At 39.4% G+C, this 23,185-nt stretch overlaps 1 protein-coding gene across 6 annotated transcripts in view; it reads left to right on the forward strand.

Annotated features, from left to right (window-relative positions):
* Window positions 1-65: 65 nt before the first annotated feature.
* Window positions 66-23,185, forward strand: part of Parg (poly(ADP-ribose) glycohydrolase) — a 114,008-nt gene continuing 90,888 nt past the window's right edge. Inside the window, exons 1-7 of one of the 6 annotated variants that reach the window (XM_015995646.3) lie at window positions 66-194; window positions 9,106-9,172; window positions 9,778-10,734; window positions 11,515-11,698; window positions 16,074-16,196; window positions 16,320-16,403; window positions 20,525-20,599. In XM_015995646.3, coding sequence (XP_015851132.1) covers window positions 9,135-9,172; window positions 9,778-10,734; window positions 11,515-11,698; window positions 16,074-16,196; window positions 16,320-16,403; window positions 20,525-20,599 — 1,461 coding nt within the window. In that variant the 5' untranslated portion in view covers window positions 66-194; window positions 9,106-9,134. Of the gene's footprint in view, window positions 626-9,105; window positions 9,173-9,757; window positions 10,735-11,514; window positions 11,699-16,073; window positions 16,197-16,319; window positions 16,404-20,524; window positions 20,600-23,185 lie in introns of all 6 variants that reach the window. The other 5 variants (XM_015995645.3, XM_006976729.3, XM_015995647.3 and 2 more) reach the window with 5 other exon arrangements.

Genomic DNA, 23,185 nt, shown 5'->3' on the forward strand with positions numbered 1-23,185 from the left:
GGGAAGACCCGCGTTGCTACCGCCACCTTCACACGCTGACCTTCCGGGCGCCGGCTCCCGTTAAGCGCGGCACTTCCGCTTTGCGGCTGTGTACGGCCCGGAAGTCCGAAGCGCGGGACTACTGCTTTCCGGTGGTGGGAAAGTGAGCCGGAGCCGGAGCCCAAGCCCGAGTGGAAGCGGCGCGTCCGGGGCAGGTGGGCTCCCTGCGGCCGAGCGGAGGCAAGCGGCTGCGCAGGGAGGGTCTGGCTCGGAGGCCCGAGGAGCAGCAGCCGCAGGAGCGGGCCGCCGCAGAGTGGGAATGGTGCGGGGGGCGCCAAGAAGGAGGCGCAGTCCGTCCCTGTCAGGGTTAGTGAATGAGGCTCTCCGCCCGGGCCGGCCCGGGGACTGTGCGCTGCGGGTCCCAGCATGAGTGCGGGCCCCGGCTGTGAGCCCTGCAGCAAGCGGCCCCGCTGGGGTGCCGCTGGAACTTCTGCGCCCGCTGCCTCGGACTCCCGGAGCTTCCCCGGCAGGCAGAGGCGCGTTCTCGACCCCAAGGACGCTCCCGTACAGTTCAGGGTCCCACCGTCCTCGCCAGCCTGCGTCCCGGGGCGGGCGGGACCGCACAGAGGCAGCGCCACCTCGTTTGGTACGTGGGAAAATAAAAATCTTTGTCCTTGTTTCAGTTTGAGGACCATGGGACTCCAGTCGCTCCTGTCTGATCACCGCTCTGGTGCCCCCTTGTTGAATCACTAAATGCCACTCGTTGGGGAGAAGGGCTACAATTCCTAGTGGCATTTGTAGTGTGGAAAACTTTGGTGGACAGTTGCTAACCGGGTGGACCTCACCTGTATGCTTTCCTCAGCTTGGATAGAGAAATTGCCTTATTAAGGAAGTTTAGTTGTGTCTATGAAGCAGAAGGGCGCTTCAGTCCCCAGAAGACGTAAAGAAAGCTGTTGCAATTTACACAGTCAAGTGCTGACTCCCAGAATGTAGAGCTATTAGTCTTAGCTTGCTGGCATTGTACTTGTCCCTGGCACACGATGTTGAACAAGAGGAACTTGGTCTCTGCCTTCATACCATGAAATCTTTGAGGAAAGATAGACAATAGCACAAATCCAATATTCGTAACAAAGAGTAATGGATTTTCTCGTTCTTGAGGGTGTGATTGTTTTGGTAGGAGGTATGTGTACTTAACCAAGTTATGAGGGCAAAGATAGTAGTCCAGAAGATTTGGTGCTTATTATGAATACTAGAAACCGTGGCTAAGAAAGAGTAAAGCAGTATTTCAGAAGTGCAGCTGGATAGAATAAATGGTGAAATAGTGAGAGATGGGCTGTGGAGAAATAGGAGAAAGTGATCCCACTGTACTGAAGTATAGACAGTACTGTGGACATTCCTAAGGACTTTGAACTTTGTTTTCAGGATAGTGAGAGGCCATTAAAGGATTTTCAGTGTAAGTGTGTGTGTGTGTGTCTGTGTGTGTGTGTGTGTGCGCGCGTGTGTTAGCTAGATTAAACTTGTTTCTTGAACCCTTTTTATGGTTGGTGTGTAAAAAATGGAAAAGAAAAATTGGTTGAAACCCCAAGACTAAAGGAGTTGCATTGGTCTAGTTAGGAGATAATTTGCACTTAGACTTTAGCACAGGCCGTAGGGAACAGAAGTGGATGGATTCTGGAGAGAATGCTGTCTTTTTGTACCTCAGGAGAAATATATTTGTGCTAGAGAAATTGAGGAGTTCTTGGCATAGAAATAGTAATAGAAGATATAAGTATGGTTTAGAGGCTGCAAATATTTAGAGAAAGTAAAACGACCAAGGACAGAGCCTTTGGGCACACCAGCATTTTAGGGGCGTTCTGAAAGAAATGCTCAGTGAATAGAAGAAAAGCCTAGCTTATGTTCTTTCACCCAGAGCCAACAACATTGTCAAAAGAATGCATTGGTCCACAGTGTAAGAGGCTGGGCAGAGATCAGGGCAAGTAGTGTACACTTGTCTGTCTTGGGACCTCTAGAGAGCAGAATTGAACCAAATCTTTTTATTTATTTGTTTGTTTGTTTATTGAGACAAGATTTCACTATGTAGCCCTAAGTTAGTCTGGAGTTCAGAGAGATCTGCCTGTCACTGCCTCCCAAATACAAAAATTAAAGGTACTTAATTAGGTACATTCCTGCTTCTGGCTTGACCCAAGTCTTGAAATAATAGGGTGTGCAAAATATGAATGAAGAGGGGGGGTATAATAATGTAGGTAGAAGGAACAGCATCCTAAACACTTAAAACTGGTACATGGGGTTGCAAGAGACTTAGGTGAGTTTTATTGTGGACAAACTTGAGTGCTAATTTAAGGAATTTAAACTTTATTCTGTATTTAATAGGCCTCCTGGAAGCTTTTAAGCAAGAGAATACATTTGGTGAATGTTTTAGAAAGCTGAGTTAAGCAGTAGCTTTTTGCCTTTTTAAACTTCGGGCCACGGTGTAAATATTTTTCTGGTACACAGTAATATGTGTAATGAATGGGAAAAAAAAAGAAATAAAAGGGAAAGGAAAGGACATGACTGCTCCTAGGTATGGTGGAGGAGGAAGTTTATTGTAGATGTGGGAGAGCATAGTCAGAGGCAGGGACATCTAGGAGAGTCCTGAATGGACATGACCAGATGGAGCTGGGCCATGTCGGGGAGGGATAGGGGAGAGAGGGGAGCTAGGTACAGCATCCAGAAGGCCAGAGGTCCAAAGCCGATGGGTAACCAAAATGTCTGGATTATATAGGGAAGAGCCTCTTGGGGAAGGGCAGTCCAGCCCTTGGGCTGCAGAGTTTAGGGTAGAGGGTAGCGTACGCTGTGAGCCATATCCTGTAACAGGTAGGAACTGAGGGATGCTGTGAGAACTTGACTGCCAGGTCCACTTTTGATATGTTAAATAGGCACCACAGCCTTTTGTTCTGGATTTGAAACTTAACATGTTAAGTTGGTACATATGCCATGTTTATGACTGAAATATTTATGAAATAACATCCTTACTATGTGTAATGCATTCTTCCATTTTCCTTCCTTCCTTTTTATTTATTTATTTATTTATTTATTTATTTATTTTTCCGGGACAGGGTTTCTCTGTATAGTCCTGGCTGTCCTGGAACTCACTATATAGGCCAGGCTGGCCTTGAACTCACAGAGATCTGCCTGCCTCTGTCTCCTGAATGCTGGGATTAAAGATGCCCAGCTCAGTACATTCTTATATTGTCTATTGTTTTGTGTTTTTAAAAAATGCTTGCCACTTTTAGTTTATAAAACTTTGGATTAAAGGAAGTCCAGCCGGGCGGTGGTGGCACACGCCTTTAATCCCAGCACTCGGGAGGCAGAGCCAGGCAGATCTCTCTGAGTTCGAGGCCAGCCTGGTCTCCAAAGCGAGTTCCAGGAAAGGCGCAAAGCTACACAGAGAAACCCTGTCTCGAAGAAAAAAAACAAAACAAAAACAACAACAAAAGGAAGTCCAGACTGTAAACAGAGAGACCAGTTTGAGGAAATACAGAACAGTTGCCCAATAAGTGAAGTACTTAAGGATAGAAGGAAGGGATGGGTTTTAAATTTTGGATGTAGATTTCAGAGAACTTGCTATAAAGGAGTAGGAACTGAAGATGAACTCCAGATAATGACTCTGAATTCTGTGACTAGATAATCTGTGGTCCTACTGATTTTATTTGCATGCTTGCTGGGAGAGGTTGGGGCTACCAACCTTTTTCTCTCATTAGTTGGACCTTATGTTTTCTGCCAAAGAGAAATCAAGTTAATGTTCACATGGGTGATGTTTTCTGTATACCTGCCACAGAGGACCAGTGAACAGAATGTTCCAAGTCTAAATTTTTTTTTTTTTTTTTTTTTTTTTTTTTTGGTTTTTCGAGACAGGGTTTCTCTGTGTAGCTTTGCGCCTTTCCTGGAGCTCACTTGGTAGCCCAGGCTGGCCTCGAACTCACAGAGATCCGCCTGCCTCTGCCTCCCGAGTGCTGGGATTAAAGGCGTGCGCCACCAACGCCCGGCTCCCAAGTCTAAATTTTTATCATTAAACCATTGTTGCAAATTTTAGAATTTTTTTTTTTTCTGGAAGGTATTTAAGTTTTTTACCTATAGGTATCCTAGAAGTGGATGGAGTAGAGAAATGCTTATTCAGTATCATTTTATCTTCATGGATACATTTCTTATATTGATTGAAATCTGCAAATCTCTGCTTAGGCAGAACTCAGCATGCTATTCACATTCTAATGGCAACCGACTTAATCAGTGACATTGCTATAGACTTCCTGGAAGTGGGGTGCTCTTTGAAAATGCAGGTGAATTTTACTGTATTTTATGCCCCTTGCTGGATCTGTTTTTGCTAATTGGATGGCCTCATTGAAATGCAAGATGAGAGTAAGTGTGAATGGTGTGAAGTTAGAGTAAACCAGAACAACTAATGGTCAGTTGTAAAAGAGATTGGATACAAGTGTTGGGAGAGAATTATTTGTTGAATAATTCTTTGTAGGCTGGACACAATGTTTTTTCTTATTTTTGTGTTCTTACTGATATGATACATATACTCCTCTGGAGTAGAGAACTGTATTTTCTAGGTAAGGAAATAGGCGCAAAGAACTGAAATAACTTGTCCAAGATAATGCTGGTAGTCAAGTTCTGGATAATCTAAGACAGAAAGGGCTCGTTGTTTATATTTGTTGTCCCAGTTAGCGTTACTGTTGCTGTTATAAAACATCATGACCAAAAGCGAGCTGGGGAGGAAAGGGTTTACGTGGCTTATGCTTTCAAAGGAAGTCAGGGCAGAACAGGACAGAACCCAGAGGCAGGAGCTGATGTAGAGGCCATAGAGGTGCTGCTTACTGCCTTGCTCACCATGGCTTGCTTAGCCTGCTTTCTTACAGAATCCAGGGCCACCAGCTCATGGGTGGCCCCACCCAAAAATGTTCTGGACCCTCCCACATCAGTCACTAAGAAAATGCCCTGTGGGCTTGCCTGCAGCCTGATCTTGCAGAAGCATTTTCTCAATTGTGGCTCACTCTAGCTTGTGTCATGTTGACTTGAAACTATCCAGCACATTTGTCTTTTTTTTTTTTTTTTTTTGGCCTTTTGTTTTTGATGATTATTTCTAGTTTAATGAAAGAAATTCACAGGGACAAATAGCCAAACTAGTGGAAACTGTGAACCAATGGCTGAGGAGCCCCCATGGAACTGGAGCAGGCCCTCTGGATAAGTGAGACAGTTGATTAGCTTGAACTGTTTGGGAGGCCCCCAGGCAGTGGAGCCAGGACCTGTTCTTAGTGCACAAGCTGGCTTTTTGGAACCTAGGGCCTATGCTGGGACACTTTGCTCAGCCTTGGTGTAGGGAGGAGGAGGTGCCTCTGCTGAGTCTACCAGGCTGGGCTGACACAGGGGAAGACCTTGCCTTGGAGAAGGTGGGAATGGGGGGGTGGGAGGACAGGGGCATCGGTGGCTGAAATGTGAAATTAAGTTAATTATAAAATAAAAATATTAAATAAAAAATAATAAAAATAATTTGTTTTTGGTTTTTTGAGACAGGGTTTCTCTGTAGCTTTGGAGCCTGTCCTGGACTAGCTCTGTAGACCAGGCTGGCCTCGAACTAAAATAATTAAAAAGGAAAAAAAAAAAGAAATTCCCTAGAATCATAGTAAGCAACATTTTATGCTTCCTTAAGTAGTAAGATGGAGTAAGCTCTTTGTTTTTTTTTCCCATTGTCCTCCCCCGCCCCAGCAGGATTTCTTTGTATATCCCTGGTTATTCTAGAACTCACTCTGTAGAGTAGGTTGCCCTGGAACTCAGATCCACTTGCCTCTGCCTCCTGAGTGCTGGGATTAAAGCATATGCCACCACTGCCTGGCTTGGATTAAGTTCTTAACAGTCCTGTGATGTGTTGGAAAAGAAAGATTCAGAAGTCAGAATTATTGGAAAGAGTAAGGTGGTCCTTTGTCTAGTGTTCAAACAAGGACTGGGGAACATTTGGTCAACAGGACAGATTGTTACTTTACCACCTGCCTTTCCCCATTCATCCTTTTATTGGGAAGCCTGAAGCTAGGAGTATATACTTTCCATGTCGGGGCTTCAGGAGTCACACAGCCCTCTTCAGCTTCTCTGGAACAGGCCTCCTGGGTTTTCATCGCTTGAAGTTCAGATTCTATGGACTTCATGTGTTTAAGAAGGGTGTCTTAGTCACTGTGCTATAGCTGTGAAGAGACACCGTGACCAAGGCAACTCTTATAAAAGAAAGCATTTAATTGGGGGCTTGCCTGCAGCTTCAGAGCCTTAGTCCACTGTCATCGTGGCAGGGAGCATGGCACTAGAGCAGTAGCTGAGTGTTATATCCTGATCACAGGCAGATAGAGACTCGGGACCAGGAGGTGTGCTTTGAGGTTTCAAAAGCCCACCTCCAGTGACACATACTTCCTCTAACAGTGCCACACCTACTCCAATAAGGCTACGCCCCAACTGTTCTAATCCTTCTCAAATAGTGCCACTTTCTGATGATTAAGCATTCAAATATATGAAAGAATGGTGACCATTTTTATTCAAACCACCACAAAGAGCCTAGCTATTGAAGCCTCACATCTAATCCTAATATTACAGAAGAAGTTTTAAATCCTAGACTGATTTCCAAATATAGTGTTTCAGCAGTGTGCTGGTTGGAAATTTGAGGATTTTCTGAACTATACTTTCTATGGTTTGTATAGGCTTAGTGTCCATACCTGGCATGCTTGGGGTAGAAAATGATTTATATAAAGTTTTTCAGATTTTGGAACATTTGCATAGACCAAACTGGTTAACCCAGTATGAAAATTTTAAAATCTGAAATGCTCCAAAATTAGTACTAGGGATTAAAAGTTGGATTTTGAAGGACAGGGACACTGAACCCATATAGTGGAATTAAATAGAAAAGATAGAGCAATAGAAAAACATTTAGTCTTCAAATAATTTATCCTTTTGCTGACTGATATTGTTTGTTTGAAGCCCAATTTGCTGAAGACATACAAAATAAATCACAAAGAAGTACTTAACAAAAAAAGATTTATGTAAATTACTTTTTGTAAGAGAAACCATTTAAAGAATACGAATCAGAAAAATTTTGTTAGTTAGACTTTTACTGTTTTGTAGACAGTATCTGACACTTGAATACTTTTGTGGAAAAGAGAAATTATGTGAAACACAAATACTTGAATCTCAAGTTCTTCTCACAGCTGAAAATGTCTTTCACTTATGTTCTATCCAGTGATAGATAAGTTAATTATTTAGGCCTGCTTCTGGCTTGTTCATATTATGTAACTTAAGGTAAAACAGGAAAAAAGAATGGATCTATGACATACTTGTTAGATTATTTTTTTTTTTAATGTTTTGTTTTTCAGACAGAGTTTCTCTATATAGTTTTGGTGCCTGTCCTGGAACTCACTCTGTAGACCAGGCTGGCCTTGAACTCAAAGAGATCTGCCTGCCTCTGCCTCTGGAGTGCTGGGATTAAAGGCGTGCACCACAGCCGGCAAGTGTTAAATTCTTAACATTGCAATTTAGAGAACTGCTGAGAATGTTTAAGATTTAATACTTGCTGGGCGGTGGTGGCGCCCTTTTCAAAGCAATAGTCCTGTTGTTTTAAGAATCCACCTCTCAGCCGGTCAGTGGTGGCGCACGCCTTTAATCCCAGCACTCGGAAGGCAGAGGCAGGCAGATCTCTGTGAGTTCGAGGCCAGCCTGGTCTACAAAGTGAGTTCCAGAAAAGGCGCAAAGCTACACAGAGAAACCCTGTCTCCAAAAACAAAACAAAACAAAAAAAGATTTAATACTAAAATGGACACATTTAATTAATGTCTAGTATATTATAAATTGAAAGTGTGTGTAGTTCTTTCTAATGGTTATGTAAAATGTGACTTGCCTTTATTTGCACTGCATCCCCACTCCTGAGCTAATCATTTTCATTTTAGTGTCTGCAGAATCTACCTAACCATACCCCCAGACCTAAGTCTCCTATTTCCCATATTTCTGCTCAGTGTTGTTATGATCATTCAGGTCTTTGAAGCTTCAAACCTGAAGTCTATAGTGACTATACTCAGTTTTACTCATAAGGAATTATTTTGTGCCTCAAGCAGTAATTCTTCAATCTAGTTGATTATTTAAATTTTTTGTTTGTTTTAGAATTTCAGTTCTTCTCGTTCTTCCATCACACTCACATAGAGATTCTGATTTAGTAGGTGTGGGCATGGTCTTAAGATCCGCCTATTGCTCCTGATCCAGGTGGTTGGGAACTGCTGACCTAGACCAGTAGTTTTCTCACTGGTTTCTGTTGGTAAGCACTCTTCTTGCCTCCAGGTTATCCATCATGAATGACTTAAGGCTTCTTAACTTTGAATTCTGGGATCATGTGACTTCTGATCCTCTTTTTGTACCTGTCTGTGTCATTCAAGGTACTCCCTATGACATGCTCTTAGATGACCTTTGAATTATATTTTCTGTTTATTTCGCAGTTTTTTATATTTCTTTGCCACTGGTGTCTTTACTTGGGATTTTCCTTTTATGTTGCTGTCTTTATTTTTCAAGGCGAAATTCTAGCACTACCCCTTTCAAGAAATATTAACTGATTGTTTCCATTTTTTCTTGTCCTAAAGTATTTTTTTTTCCTGGAAATACCTTAATTTAATAATAACTAAGGACTAACATTTTCTGAGCATATAGCGTCCTGATCCCTTACATAAATTGTTACTAATTTAAACTTCACCTTAGCTCGATGAAAGATGCTGTTCATGTACATACTTTGCAGGTGAAGAATCTGAGCCAGGGAAAAGTATTCTTTTACACAGTCACAAAGGAAGCCAGTGAGGTAGCGGTGATTTGAATCCAGATGTTCTGAGTCCAGAGCCTGTGATCTTAGACATTTGGCCATACAACTCTGTAGGAGCACTTTCAACTCTGTGCTGTACATATTAGTTGTTCTGTTTTCTCTTTTAATATTTGAAATTGAAAAGAGTAGCTGCTCTTTGTTTGAAACACAGAGTCGAGCAAAAGGCCTCAGATGTATAATAGGCTGTATGTGTTTTCTATTTGAAGGAATTTATATGTATAGATATTTAACTTTTCATTTTAATTTTCTTATAGTTTTCAAACAACAGACTATTACCACTTGGATGGATACTAAAGGAACCAAGACAACTGAGTCAGAAAGGTATAAAGACATTTCTATATGGAGAAATAAATAGCGAAATGATGGGGTTGTTTTATCTTGTCTTTTTGTTTTTAATTTCTTTTTATTTTTCTTCATCTACCTCCATTAACTTTTTAAGTTTAATTAATTTATTTTTTTTTTAGTTTTTAATACGTAGAGACTCTCGTTTATTTGTGAGATAAAGAGATGAAAGTGAAATGACCTCTGCCTTTAAGATACTCATATACAGTAGTGGTTACAGACAAAACATGATTGCTGCTTTGTGAGGTAAATGCATCGTGAAGGCGTGAGCAAGGAAGGATATGAGTGGTGCCTAGCATAGGTGCCTAGCATAGAAAAGAGACAAGTCACCGGCTTCGCCGGGGCCTTGAAGGAACAAAGTATGAGGCAGAAGGTAACCTTAAGATTTGAAGAAAGGTAGATGTTTACCAGGCACACAGCTGGGGAAGGGCACTGTGGGTACGTGTGCAGAATTGCAGGGCAGTGAAACGATATGCTGTGTTTAGGCCGTCACAGGAGTAAACTTTTCACTATGGTGTTGTTCAATAGTTTAATCACTTTAATTTTTTAATAAATTGGTTTTAGTTCTTTCTGTTCTCTCGTAGTAAAGAAAACAACAACACAAAGATAGACTCCATGATGAGTTCTCTGCAAAAAGATAACTTTTACCAACATAAGGTGGAAAAATTGGAAAATGTTCCTCAGCTAAATCTTGATAAATCACCCATTGAAAAGAGCACCCAGTATTTGAACCAGCAGCAGAATGCAAGTACGTGCAAGTGGCAAAGTGAGGGGAAGCATGCAGATCAGCTTTTGGCAAGTGAGCCTCCCACAATAACGCCAGTACCAAAACAAGTTAGTAATGCTAATGTTGACCAGTCACCCCCAACCGATGAGCACAGTGACACAGATAACGAAGAGGACAGAGACAACCAGCAGTTCCTTACACCCATAAAGCTTGCGAATACAAAGCAGACAGGAGGAGATGAGCAAGCCAGAAGCAACTGTAAGTGCAGCGGGTCTTGCCACTCCCTGAAAGACTGTGCAGGCTGTCAGCAGGAGGTGGACGTGGTACCAGAGAGTCCTTTGTCAGACGGTGGTGCCGAGGACATGGGAACTGGACCAAAAACTGACAACAAATTGACTAGACAAGAGAGTAGCCTTGGTGATTCACCTCCATTTGAGAAAGAAAGTGAGCCTGAGTCACCAATGGATGTAGACAATTCAAAAAACAGTTGTCAAGACTCAGAAGCAGATGAAGAACCAAGTCCAGGCTTTGATGAACAAGAAGATAGTTCCTCCCAAACAGCAAATCAACTTTCAAGCCAAGCAAGAGAAACTGACAGCGATCTTAGGAAACGGTATTTGACTAAAGGAAGGGAAATTAGATTACATTTCCAATTTGAAGGAGAGACTCATGCTGGAACCAGTGATTTAAATGCCAAGCCATCTGGAAACACTTCTAGCCTTACTGTGGAATGTAGAAGTTCTAAGCAGCATGGAAAAAAGGATTCGAAAATCACAGATCATTTCATGAGAATTCCCAAATCAGAGGACAGAAGGTAACCCCTTCCCTCCAATAGCATGATATGTTTTTAAATTTTGTAGAGGGAATTAAGAAAGTAATTATTTACAGTAAATTAAATACTTGATATTTTATTAACTATTTATACTAAATTAAAGTCTAGATTTCAAAGTGAAAATTCTAAAAAGGCCAGAAGTAGAAAATAAGAAGATATATGTATTGGTAGTTCGTTTTAGTTTCATGAACTTTCTTTGGAATTTATGAAAATTATTAGATGAAAATATTTGATTGACTAGCTGTTATTTAACACTTGTTTAGAGGTTTTTTTTTTTTATGTAACACTTTCTTTAATGCTCTGACAGGCAAACAGGTAATACTCTATTTTATAAATGAGAAAACTGAGGTTTGGGTTAGAAAATTCACTGAAATCCTATAGGGATCTTTTTCATGTGTATTTGTATTTTCGCCATTTTAAAATTAAGAAATTTTAAACCCTGCTCAATTTTCTAAGAGGTGTTTTATAGCCTAGGATACTAAATTTACTTTGTTGAAATGATTGTGTGAAGACCAGGAAGTAACTGATGCTGTGATCCATGACTCATTTCTGTTTTTAAAGGAGATTTGTATGTTTGAAAGTTTCTTTTCTAGGCTATTGGAAACAAGCTCTTGGGTTTTAATATAAGGTTTTTAAGTCGTCCTTTTACAGCAAGTGTGGAACACTTTAGATAGTAAGTTCTTTGTAAGTTTTGTGCTTGCGTATCTAAGAAAACTGAAACAGTAAATAACTTGTGACTGAATATATTTTTCTTGACCTTAGAAAAGAACAATGTGAAGTCAGACATCAAAGAACAGAAAGGAAGATTCCTAAATACGTTCCACCCCACCTTCCTCCAGACAAGAAGTGGTTGGGAACTCCTATTGAGGAGATGAGGAAAATGCCTCGGTGTGGGGCCCGCTTGCCTCTCTTAAGACCATCTGCTAACCACACAGTAACTATTCGGGTGGGTATTGCCTCTTTCCCATGAGCAAAGATTTTTCTTTCATTTCTTTTCTTTCCAGTTAATTGTATTTTTTGACTACCTACTACATTAGGTATTGTTATTTTGTAAAATAAAAAAGTTCAAAATTGTTTATGGTTCAGTATGTTCTCCATCTTGGTCTTTTCTTAGATCTTCTGGTCATTCTCTGTTACCACCTCAGAGGTATTTAGACTCAGCATGTCTAAAACCAATGTCCACTTTTTGTTAAGTTGTGTTAAAATGCACATAACACAAAGTTTACCACTGTAATCATTTTTATGTATGTGATTCAGTGACATTAAGTGCATCAACAGTATTATATAACCATTACCGATACACATTCCTAGAACTTTTCATCTTCCCAAATGGAAATTCTGTGTCTATAAAGCAATGACTCCGCATTCCCTGCTTCCCAGAGCTCCTTAACTACGTTTGCATTTCCTGTGCCTTTTTCCCCAGCACCTCTGATTCCTAGGGTCTCCTTTGTACCTTTAGGTTCATTATCTTCATGCACTGCTTGTTAGAGGAAGCTTGTGGGGACTCTGACCTTGTCACATACTGCTTGGCTTTCTAGACTTTGGTTTGAAACCTCAGTGAAAACCGACCATGACTATAACTTGCATAGTACATGCATGAAAAGTCAAAGTCATGGACAGTGTTGAGGTCTGTTACTGGTGAGAGCTGGATGGGCTTACCCTAAACTATATTTAGCAGCTTTGAATCCTTGACTTAACAAAGGGAAACAATTCCTTAGTGACCTTGTGCAAGCAGGAACTCTGAGTCTCCCTTCTCCAGCAACTATTTTGGAAAGTCTTTGAAACGAACCCTCTGTTTTTTTTGTTGTTGTTGTTGTTTTTTTTCTTTGAGCATGTGGTAGATGAGATTTTGGCTGGCTAAGGCCTTAGAGTTTTTGAGAAGCCTTGGGTATCTTTCTTATTATGGAAGTACACAATACTTGGCCTCTTTTTAGTGATGATATTCACTTTAGCAACAATACTCTCCTTTCTCTAACTTTACATGTGCTTTTTTGCCTAAATTATTAGCTTTCCAGATCTTTTTATTCTCTATTCTCACTGTAAGTATGGTTAAAAGCAGCCAGCATCACTCATACCACAGCCTCATTGTTATGCTGCTGTAAAATTTCTTTCATCATTTGACAAATCAGTTTTGCCATTCTAAAACTTAGTCTCAGAGAAAGTCTTTGGAGGTGGATTTTTATAGACAAGTCATTTACCAGAGTGAAACACAATTCTAGTCTGGTTTGCAGTAGAGTCCTTATTTCTCTCTGAAACCTCATCAACACAGCTTTTACTGTTCACATTCCTATCAGCATTCTGGTCTTCTGAACTACCAGACTCACCCACTAAGCCCTGTTTATAGAATTCTAAGTTTTCTCTAACTTGCTTCTCCAAACTCTGCCCATAAACCAACTCAAAAAGTTTCCAAACCACATCATGGGATGCTGCACTTCTTGGTACCACTTTTCTTTTGTGGTCAGATTTCTGTGAGTGTGACAAAGAACTTGAGACAATGAACTCCTAGGAAGCAAGGTTTGCTTTGGCTTGGGGTTTCAGAGGCCTCAGTGTGATTGCTTTTGTCTGTTGCTCTGGGCTTGTAGCTGTAGAGAAATAGCAAGAGAGCATGGTGGAGGAGATTTATTCATCTCTTGGCTTCCTCAGAGGCAAAGAAGAGAGAGGAAGAGGTCAGAGACTTACTTCCACTAGGACCTGTGTCAGAAGTTCCACCACCTTCCATAGTACCAGGGCCCAGGTACCAGGCCTTTACTACATACTCCTTTGGGTGGTACTCCAGATCAAAATGAACAGAAATAATATTATGTGACCCTTCCCCAGTTAGCTTCTTCTTCCTTAGAGTTCAGCAGTACTGTCACTACCTTAAGGAAGTCTCTCAGCTCACCTGATTGAATTTTCCTAGAATAGGTCTTTATAATACCACATACTTCTACTTCATAGTATATTATAGTTTAGCCGGTGGTGGTGGCGCACGCCTTTAATCCCAGCACTCGGGAGGCAGAGCCAGGCGGATCTCTGAGTTCGAGGCCAGCCTGGGCTACCAAGTGAGCTCCAGGAAAGGTGCAAAGCTATGCAGAGAAACCCTGTCTCGAAAAACCAAAAAAAAAAAAAAAAAAGTATATTATACTTTAAAAAAATTATTATGTGATTATTTTCTAATTCATAGCATATTATACTTTAAAAAATTATTATGTGATTATTTTCTGCAGTGAAATGTGATACCATTTGGATGAACCTTGAAAACATTCTGATAAGTGAAGATGATAGACCCAAAAACCTACATGCTGTATGATTCCATTTATTTGAAATATCTAGAGTAGGCAAAATGAAAACCTTACGTTTCTTCAAAGTTTTACTTAATGCTTATTATGATAGCTTTGTGTATGTTTACAGCAGCACACACATACACATATATGCATGCCAGGTTCTATCTTAAATCTTCTAGTAAAAAAATTTAAATAGTTACTCTTCAAGAAATTTTATTTCAGTGAAGAAAGGAAAAACCTGTATTGGGCCTGGGGAGATGACACAGTTGGTAAAGTACTTGACACATAAGCATGAGGACTGTGTTTGGATCTCCAACACTCATAGAGAAACCAGGTGAGGGCTAGAGATGGCTCAGCAACTGAGAACACTTGCTGCTCTTACAGAAGACCTCAGTTTGGTTCCCAGCACCCGCACTGGGCAGCTCACAACTACTTGTAACTCCAGTTCTGGGGGCTCTGACAGCCTCCTCAGGCCTCCATAGGCACTCATATATGGCATGTAGACACAGACATGTACACATAAATGAAAGTAAAAATAAATCTTTTTTTTTTCTTTTTTTTTTTTTTTTTTTTTTTTTCCGAGACAGGGTTTGTCTATGTAGCTTTGTGCCTTTTTTGGAACTCACTTTGGAGACCAGGCTGGCCTCGAACTCACAGAGCTCTGCCTGGCTCTGCCTCCCGAGTGCTGGAATTAAAGGCGTGCACCACCACCGCCCAAAATAAATCTTAAAAAACAAAGTTTGGTGTGACAGTGCTTACTGGTAATCCTAACAGTGGGGGTGGGGGTGGGGGCCATGGACACAGGAGGATCCTTGGGGTTTACTGGCCAGCCAACCATTCTAGCCAAATCAGTGAGCTCCAGGTTCAGTGAGAGACCTCTCTTGTGTCAAAAAAAAATAAATAAATAAAGGTGGATGGCCTGTGAGATGGCTCAGTAGGTTAAGGTGCTTGCCAGGCAAGCATGATGACCTGCTTTGATTCTCAAAACCAATGTAAGTAAAGTTTTCTTCTGATCTCTACACTCGCTTTGTGGCATGTGTGTCCATATACATATGTCATGCATATACACACACAATAATAATAGTGTTTTTTAAGTAAGGTGGATAGTGATAAAGGAAGGCACATAATATTGACCTATGGCCTCTGGCCTTTACATGCATGTACACATTCCTGCGCATGCAATCTGTACCCCTGTGAACACATACAAACACACACACACACACACACCCCAAAAAGAAAAACAAGTGTTGTCCAGTATGATAGTAATCCAATAAAGAACTCTTTTTTTTTTTTTTTTTTTTTTTTTTTTTTTTGGTTTTTCGAGACAGGGATTCTCTGTGTAGCTTTGCGCCTTTTCCTGGAACTCACTTGGTAGCCCAGGCTGGCCTCAAACTCACAGAGATCCGCCTGGCTCTGCCTCCCGAGTGCTGGGATTAAAGGCGTGCGCCACCACCGCCCGGCAAGAACTCTTTTAACTACTTATTTAAAAGTTTCTAAAGACTTCACAGTAGTGAAGAAAATGAAGATGAGAATTCAGGTTTAAATTGATAAAGGAAAAGTTGATAACTGCTATTAACTGTCTTAAAGGAGAGAAGATAGTATGTACATAAACATACGCGATATGAAGGAATTTCCCATGTTTCTGGACTTGTGAGTTTTCTGACTTGTCTGAAATGAATGGCATTTTGGTAAGAGCTTGCACAAAGACTCTAAAACTAGGGGTATTTTCAGAGATGATGTTATTCCAAATGTGGAGAGATTTTTTAGGGAGTCATTATCTGGAGCTGCTGGAGGAGGGAGAGGGAGATGGGAAGCTGTTGTCTGAAGTTTGGGTAAGCAGTGAGGAGGTATCAGATCTAAGAAAGCAGGTAAGAATTCACAAGGCATGGTGAGTGTGAGAAGTGAGGTGTGGGAGCAGCTTAGAAGGAATTGGAGCCTTCTTGCCTGGGAGCTGGCCTTAGCTCTGCAGCACTTGCTTAGGCTGCTTTGTTTGCATTCTTTGGTAGGAGAGCTTAGCTTTTATGCACTTACCGTTTTCCTGTTTACTCTGTATTTCAGGTAGACCTTCTGCGAGCAGGAGATGTTCCAAAACCTTTTCCAACACATTATAAAGATTTGTGGGATAACAAGCACGTTAAAATGCCTTGCTCAGAACAAAACCTGTATCCTGTGGAAGATGAGGTAAATACAAAACTGGAGGTGTTTTAGTCCCTGGGTCATGGTTTAGCACTTGTTTGGCTTTTGAGTTTGTGATGCAAAACAATGTAAAGTGCTTTGATCTTGCCTTTTTTTTTTCCCTGTAAGAATGGTGAGCGAACTGCAGGGAGTCGGTGGGAGCTCATTCAGACTGCACTTCTCAACAAATTCACAAGACCCCAGAACCTGAAGGTATGGTCCTGCCCAGTTCTGTCTCCTATGTAGCTCTGAGAAGTAGGTCCTTTGTTTGATCCCTCGAAGACATTTTTTTGATCCTAATAATCTAGACCCAGATGACAGCAATCTTCATATGCAGTGTTCATTTCCTATCACTTATGAAGGCTCTTGAGAGTCTCTAAGGTAAAAGAATTGAGAGCTTGCCTAGAGCCACATAGAATAATTTGGTAAACCAGCAATAAGACTTCAGTTTCTTGGTTCTCTGTCCAATTTCCTTCAGTTTAAGTCTCTTTTTTTGTTTGTTTAAAATTATCATGCTTTCACAATGTGGTTAATAAGAAATCAAGAAAGAATAATGACCTCAGCACTTTTTGCCTAAAGGAAAACTGAGCCTGCCAATGATTAAAATATACATTAAATATTCTATTTTTATTGCCCTTATTACTTTAGGAGTTTAATTATTTATTAATCTTACATATGAGCAGTAATTTAATTTTTTATTTAAAAATTTTTTATTTAAGAGCATAGGGTAATCATTAGATTTTCCCCTTAATAGCTACAGTATACATGAACATGCATATTTTGTTAGAGAATTGTAGCCAAAAAAGCATAGTGCTTTTAGCTTATAATACATTTTAAGCTTATGTAAATAGTGGCACGGGTGTCTGTGCTTTATGAAAATGGTGTTCATTTCCTTTCAGAGGCTTGATTTGTTATGGACCCTCCTGGGTTTCATGTTTTCTACCAAATTAATTTTAAGCTTGTTACAGTTCCTGTGGATTTTTTTTCCTATTTTCTTTACATGAAAAACATTGGTATGTGTACAAGTACGTATTTTGAACATTTTATCCCTTTCAAATAGCTTTTTGTTGTTGTTGTTTTTCGAGACAGGATTTTTGTGTAGCCCTGGCTGTCCTGTAACTGTTTATCAGGCTGACCTTGAACTCACAGAGATCAACCTGCCTCTGCCTCCCGAGTGCTGGAATTAAAGGCATGTGACACCACTGCCCAGCTTCAAACAGCATTTTTAATCTTGTAGCAGATTCTTTAAATTGACTCCTTTTAAATGAAAAAGATGTTCAAGGTCTGTCAGTTATCTTAGGATGTTAATTTCATATATGCAAACATAAAACTACATATAAACGCTGGGTGGAGGTGGCGCAAGCCTTTAATCCCAGCACTTGGGAGGCAGAGCCAGGCGGATATCTCTGTGAGTTCGAGGCCAGCCTGGGCTACAGAGCAAGATCCAGGACAAGCAGCAAAACTACACAGAGAAACGCTGTCTCAAAAAAACTACATATAAACTGACAAGCTCACACAATTCTCATGTAGGCATATTAGTTTGGGTTTTGTTTCATTTTAAGTATAACAATCTGCATTTGATTCATGTTTGTGATCATGATGAAAACCATTTAGAGTCAATATTTTCTCTTTTTTTTTTGCATATTTTAAACCATTTATTCAAGCCCCAACTTGGATAGTGAGAACTTTTTTAAATACTATGTGCAGAAAAAAACGATTACTTTAGATTTAATCTTTCTCTTATAGTCCTAATAAACAGTTGATGGATATCAGTGTGTACATCAATGTGATCTTTTTGCTGATTAACTTGCAAACTGACCTTTTTTGATCAGTTTACAAATAGACCTGATAGTGACCACTTTGATTCAGAGATTATTAGAATTGTTTTTATCTTTTTAAAGTACTACTAACTTTCATCCTTGCTGTGCTTAGGCCTTTGTCTTCACGACCCAGACTCATACACTTACAAACTCTTTCTGAGGACACTGCCCAAGCGCCATTTGAAAACACTGTGTTAGGTTCTTTCTGTCTTTCTGATAGGCCTATTTTTTAGGATTTCATAATTTTTTTCTTCAAGAACACAGAATAATCAGAGAATTCTGAATTAGTCTACTTGGCTCTTCAGCAGTTTCTTAGTGCATCTTGATTACTCTAGGAAGGGGCAATTGCTTTAATGTGGCATTCTCTTTAGTTTATTTTATCAACAGAACAAGGTCATCTGTCAGGATTTCTTATATCTGCTTATGGTAATTTCTTTGTTCAAAGAATGATACCTGAAAGGAAAAAGTAAAGATCAAGCCTTGTGATTGTTATAATCTTTTTGCTATTTATTCATTCATTGGTAGATTTGGGGAGTTCAGGTATTCAAAGTTTAAAAGAGAAGCAGTATCCTCAGTACTATTTCTGTTAATAGTGTACTGGATAATTTGCACAGATAGGTCCTTGTGTTTATTATTCTGAGCTAAAAAGAACTCGAGTAGTTGATGGCTAACTACAAACTAACACCCCGCCTTTCTGATGAAGAACTTGTGGTAGATACTTTTGAGTTTTGAAGACTAGAGTAAAAGTAAATCCAGTCAGACACCTATTAGCATTGCAGATGGGAAGATACCCATTTATCTAAGTTCCTCATGTCTGGATTTTACCAGCTGTGGTTTGAAAATAACAAATCTGCGAGTCAGCATGGCCTCACTGCCGTGGTTCCATCCCAGCACTCAGGTGTAACAGGAAGTTTGCTCATTGTGTAACATGAAGTGTTTTCCAGGAAGCTTTTTATAAATTTTTAGTGATAGAGCAGTTTGGAACCTTTATAGTAATAATTTAACACAGTGGTTTTTAGACTTGTATATTCCTTCAGAAAAAAATATTGAATTATCAATATAATTGTTTATAAATTCTACTTATTAATTTATTAATGATATAAATTATGACAGAGGTAGGTATTTAAAAGAATGGGATAAGATCTAATTATAAATAATAGTTTCTTCTGTGCAACTAATGGATTGCTTTTTGCATATCTTAACTGCAGAAACCCAGTGTACAGTATTATTTACTCAGACAGTGAAAACTTAAAACCAGTAGATGGCATAGTTTGACCTACCACTCCATATAAGTATATAATATATAATATTATATATATATATATTATATATATATATAATATATACACACACACACACACACACACACACACACACACACCACCATACAAAGTTCTTTACAGCTGTGTTGATTTCTGGGATAAGGTAAAATTATTTTACTTCTCTGGCTGTAAAGTGATTCAGCTCTGTAAGAGGATTTGAGAAAAGTATATATAGTTTTTCTATGCTATCAAAGTTATGTTTTGTAGTTTATGAAAATAGTGGATAGTCAGGTGGGGCTGGAGAGATGGATCAGTCAGAAAAGTGCTTGCTGTGTAAGCTGGAGGACCAGAATTTGGATCCCCAGCACCCATTTTAAAAACCTGAGTCCGTATCTGTAATTCCAGTGCTTAGGGAGATGGAGACAGGCTGGAGACAGGCAGATCCCTGGAGCTTTTCCCAGCTAGTGTAGTCCATTAATTAGTTCTGGGTCATTGAGAGACCCTGTCTCAATAACTAAGGTGAAGAACACCTGTAAAAGATACTGAACATGGACCTCTGGCCTCTACACATATATGCACATACTTATACACTCATGCACAGGAACATAATGAATGCACACAACCATGTACACACACACACACACACACACACACACACACACACACACACAGTAGCCATAAGTGAGGGGGGAAAATACCATTTTGTACTTTAAGACACTGTTCTTCAATCTTTTTTCCTTTTAAACATTTTTCTTCCTTTATTCCCTCCATATGTTATTATAGTGCTACAAGTAAATATATATCTCTGTGTGAGAATATGTAAATGTATAAAGTATATATAACTGTATGTATGTGATGTTACTGAATATCTTATATATGTGTGTATGCACACAGAGAAACATATATATACACACAACATATATCAACCACAAACCATTGTGATCTCTTTATTTATTTTTTTATTTTTTTAATTCCTTAGGTCTGATTTTGGCCCAGTTGGGATGCATTGCCCCCATTTAGAATGCATGCTTTAGGGTAATTATGTTTTCCTCCCATTGCTTAACATACTTAATCTCATTTTTCTTATGTGAATAATAAATTAGTGTGCATTCTGTTTGCCCATAACTTTTAATGTGGAGAGTTAATATCAGAAGGAAGCGTACTTAGCATTAATGAAGTTTATAGGAAGCAATTTGTAAAAGATAACTTACATGACTTTGTCATGAGATTTTTGTTTCTGTTTTTTCCATAGGATGCTATTCTGAAATACAATGTGGCATATTCTAAGAAATGGGACTTTACAGCTTTGGTTGATTTCTGGGATAAGGTAAAAGTGTGCTTATTTCTTTGGCTGTAAAATTATACTACTTTTTAAGAGGACCTGAGAAAAGTACATATAATTTTTCATTATCAACAATATTTTAATGGTTTTTCAAATGCTTGATTTAGGTAGATAATTTGGTACTGAAATTGAATTTTGTCTTATTCCCTTGTTAATAGTAATTTTCATTATATTGTTAATACTATTATCATCATTATCAATGTATTTATCTGTTCCATGACTAGATATTTTTCCCCTTTTGGATTTTTAGACAGTGTCTCAAAATTTTTTAGCCTAGGCTGCCCCCAAACTCCTGACAGTCCTGCCTAGTCTCCTGAATGCTGGGATTACAAATATGAGCCACCACAAATGTATTATGACCAGATGCATAAAATCACTACTATGCAAATATGTAGGCTGTTCAATTTTACCTTGTTATCATCTACACTATAGTAACGTGTACGTGTAATTACATAGTAGTAACATGTGCTATAAGTTTGTGTGTGTATGTATGTATATATTCCCGTAGTTCAGATTGTTTCTTTAGATAATCCCAGAAAGTAGATGTTGAGGTGAAAAGATACAAAAGCATATGGCTCTTCCTAGTGTGCATATGTACTGTAAAGTAGTTTTCTGAAGCTACTGCAGCTTTCTATGCCCTCAATGTGGTAAGAGCATCACTTAGAGCTACCAGTAGAAAGATGAACAGCAGCATCTCTCTGTAAAAAATGGCAGGAAACTTCACATTGCATTTTGGAATGAGGTGTAGTGGTGTGTGTTTATTATCCTAGCACTAAAGAGGCTGAGGCAAGAAGGAGGATTGCCGGTTAAGGGCAGCCTGGTTGTACAAAGAGAGATCTCCTTGATTCTGAACTATGCAGACATAGGAAGTAATTTATTTAAGACATTTTTGGGGTGTTGTTTTTTTTTTTAATTGAAATTGCTTTGAATTTTCATTCATTTTTGCATGAACATGAATTTTGTTGCTTTGAGGTAAATATCCCAAAGTACAGTTGCTAAGATGTTTTTAAGTGTATTTTTTAGTTTTAGAAGAAACTGACAAACTACTTACCAAAAACAACTGTCCCAAACAATGGCAATATACTTTTGCTAAGTAATTAAGTTTCCACTTAGATACTTTTATATATAATCTTTTAAAAATTATATAAAATTTTAGTTGTTTACATTTCCCATGTTATTTCAAATCCTTTCAATTATTTATGCTTCATTTGCTAATAATAGAAACAAAATTGTTTTTAAAACATTATAAATTAAAATGTTTAATATTCCACAGTTTGGTTATATAAGAGAGAATAGTTGTTAAACTGTAAACATGGACTATGTAGTTATTTCATGATAGAGCCTTTTCCTCCCTAGCTATCTTTCAGGTAAATAATTTTGAGGTAATTAAAATCATTATTATTTTTCCATTTCACAAATGAATAGCTGCAATTTCAAGATGGGCTGGTTGATCCAGGGTGACCTAGTTTGTCTCTGGTGGGAACTGTCTAGCCCAGTCACATGTAGTTGTCCTGTGATTTCCCTCTGCACATAGCTTGCTCCCTGACTGCTGCCTCATTTTCTAAGCAACTGATAAAGTCCCTTCCACCATTCTTTTAAAATTCTGTTTCTCTAGACTTCGACTTTTCTGCATACCCCCTCTAAAATGAGGTCACACACTCCTTTCTTTTTCATTTCTATGACAGATGCCTTAGTTTATTTTTTGGAACTCTCTTAACTTTATTTTTGAACTCTTGGCATCATATATAGTGGTTAAAGCATTCCTGGTAGAGACTGGAAGGTCTTGACCTCTGTGTCTCCTGGAGCACACAGTACAGTGCCTTCTGTGTCTATCAGGCACTCTGGACATTCATGGTCTTGGCTTCAGATGTGACCAGGTGGTCAGACTGGTTTTCAGAGTTACCAATATCAGGAGAATACTAGATGAAAAATGCTTTAAGTGAGAAAAGAGTGAGATGTTTGTGATTTTTGTTATCAGTCCCTCCCATACACACACACACACAGCACCCTCAAATACAATGATCTCCTGTGACATTTCTGGCATTTCTTTCCTGTGACATTAATAGATTAAGAATCTCTTTTCTCTAGGACTTCTGACAGTGATCCAGGTGAAAGTAGTTGACTACTTTGTCAGGGGCCAGAGAGGAATATTATTTAAAACTTCGTGTTAACACTGTGTCTTAATTGGGAAGAGCCCTGAAATATGGAAATGCAGTTGACATAGGAGACCCTGCACTGCTGTCTTTATTTTCCAGACGTGTTTAATGATCACAGGCATTATTTGTAAGACTGAGTGTTGCACTTTTGTGCTTTCAGAGTTATTGTATATCAGCATCATGGAGGCCTTGTTAAAACATAGAATGCTGCCCACTATAAATCATGCTGTGGGGCCTTTGGAATCATTTGTAGGAGAAATGAGAATGAGTTTGAAGCTGAGGGCTAGAGAAGCCCTGGTGTGCGCAGAACTGCTCTAATGGGCCAGTCCAGTGGTAGTGCAAAAGACCGGACTGCTGGGAGAAGTGCAGCCAGGAAAGACTGTCCATGAGCTTAGGGGGAACAGGACTGTGGGAA

This window comes from Peromyscus maniculatus, chromosome 9 (assembly GCF_049852395.1).
Source record: "Peromyscus maniculatus bairdii isolate BWxNUB_F1_BW_parent chromosome 9, HU_Pman_BW_mat_3.1, whole genome shotgun sequence".
Classification (NCBI taxonomy): Eukaryota; Metazoa; Chordata; class Mammalia; order Rodentia; family Cricetidae; genus Peromyscus; species Peromyscus maniculatus.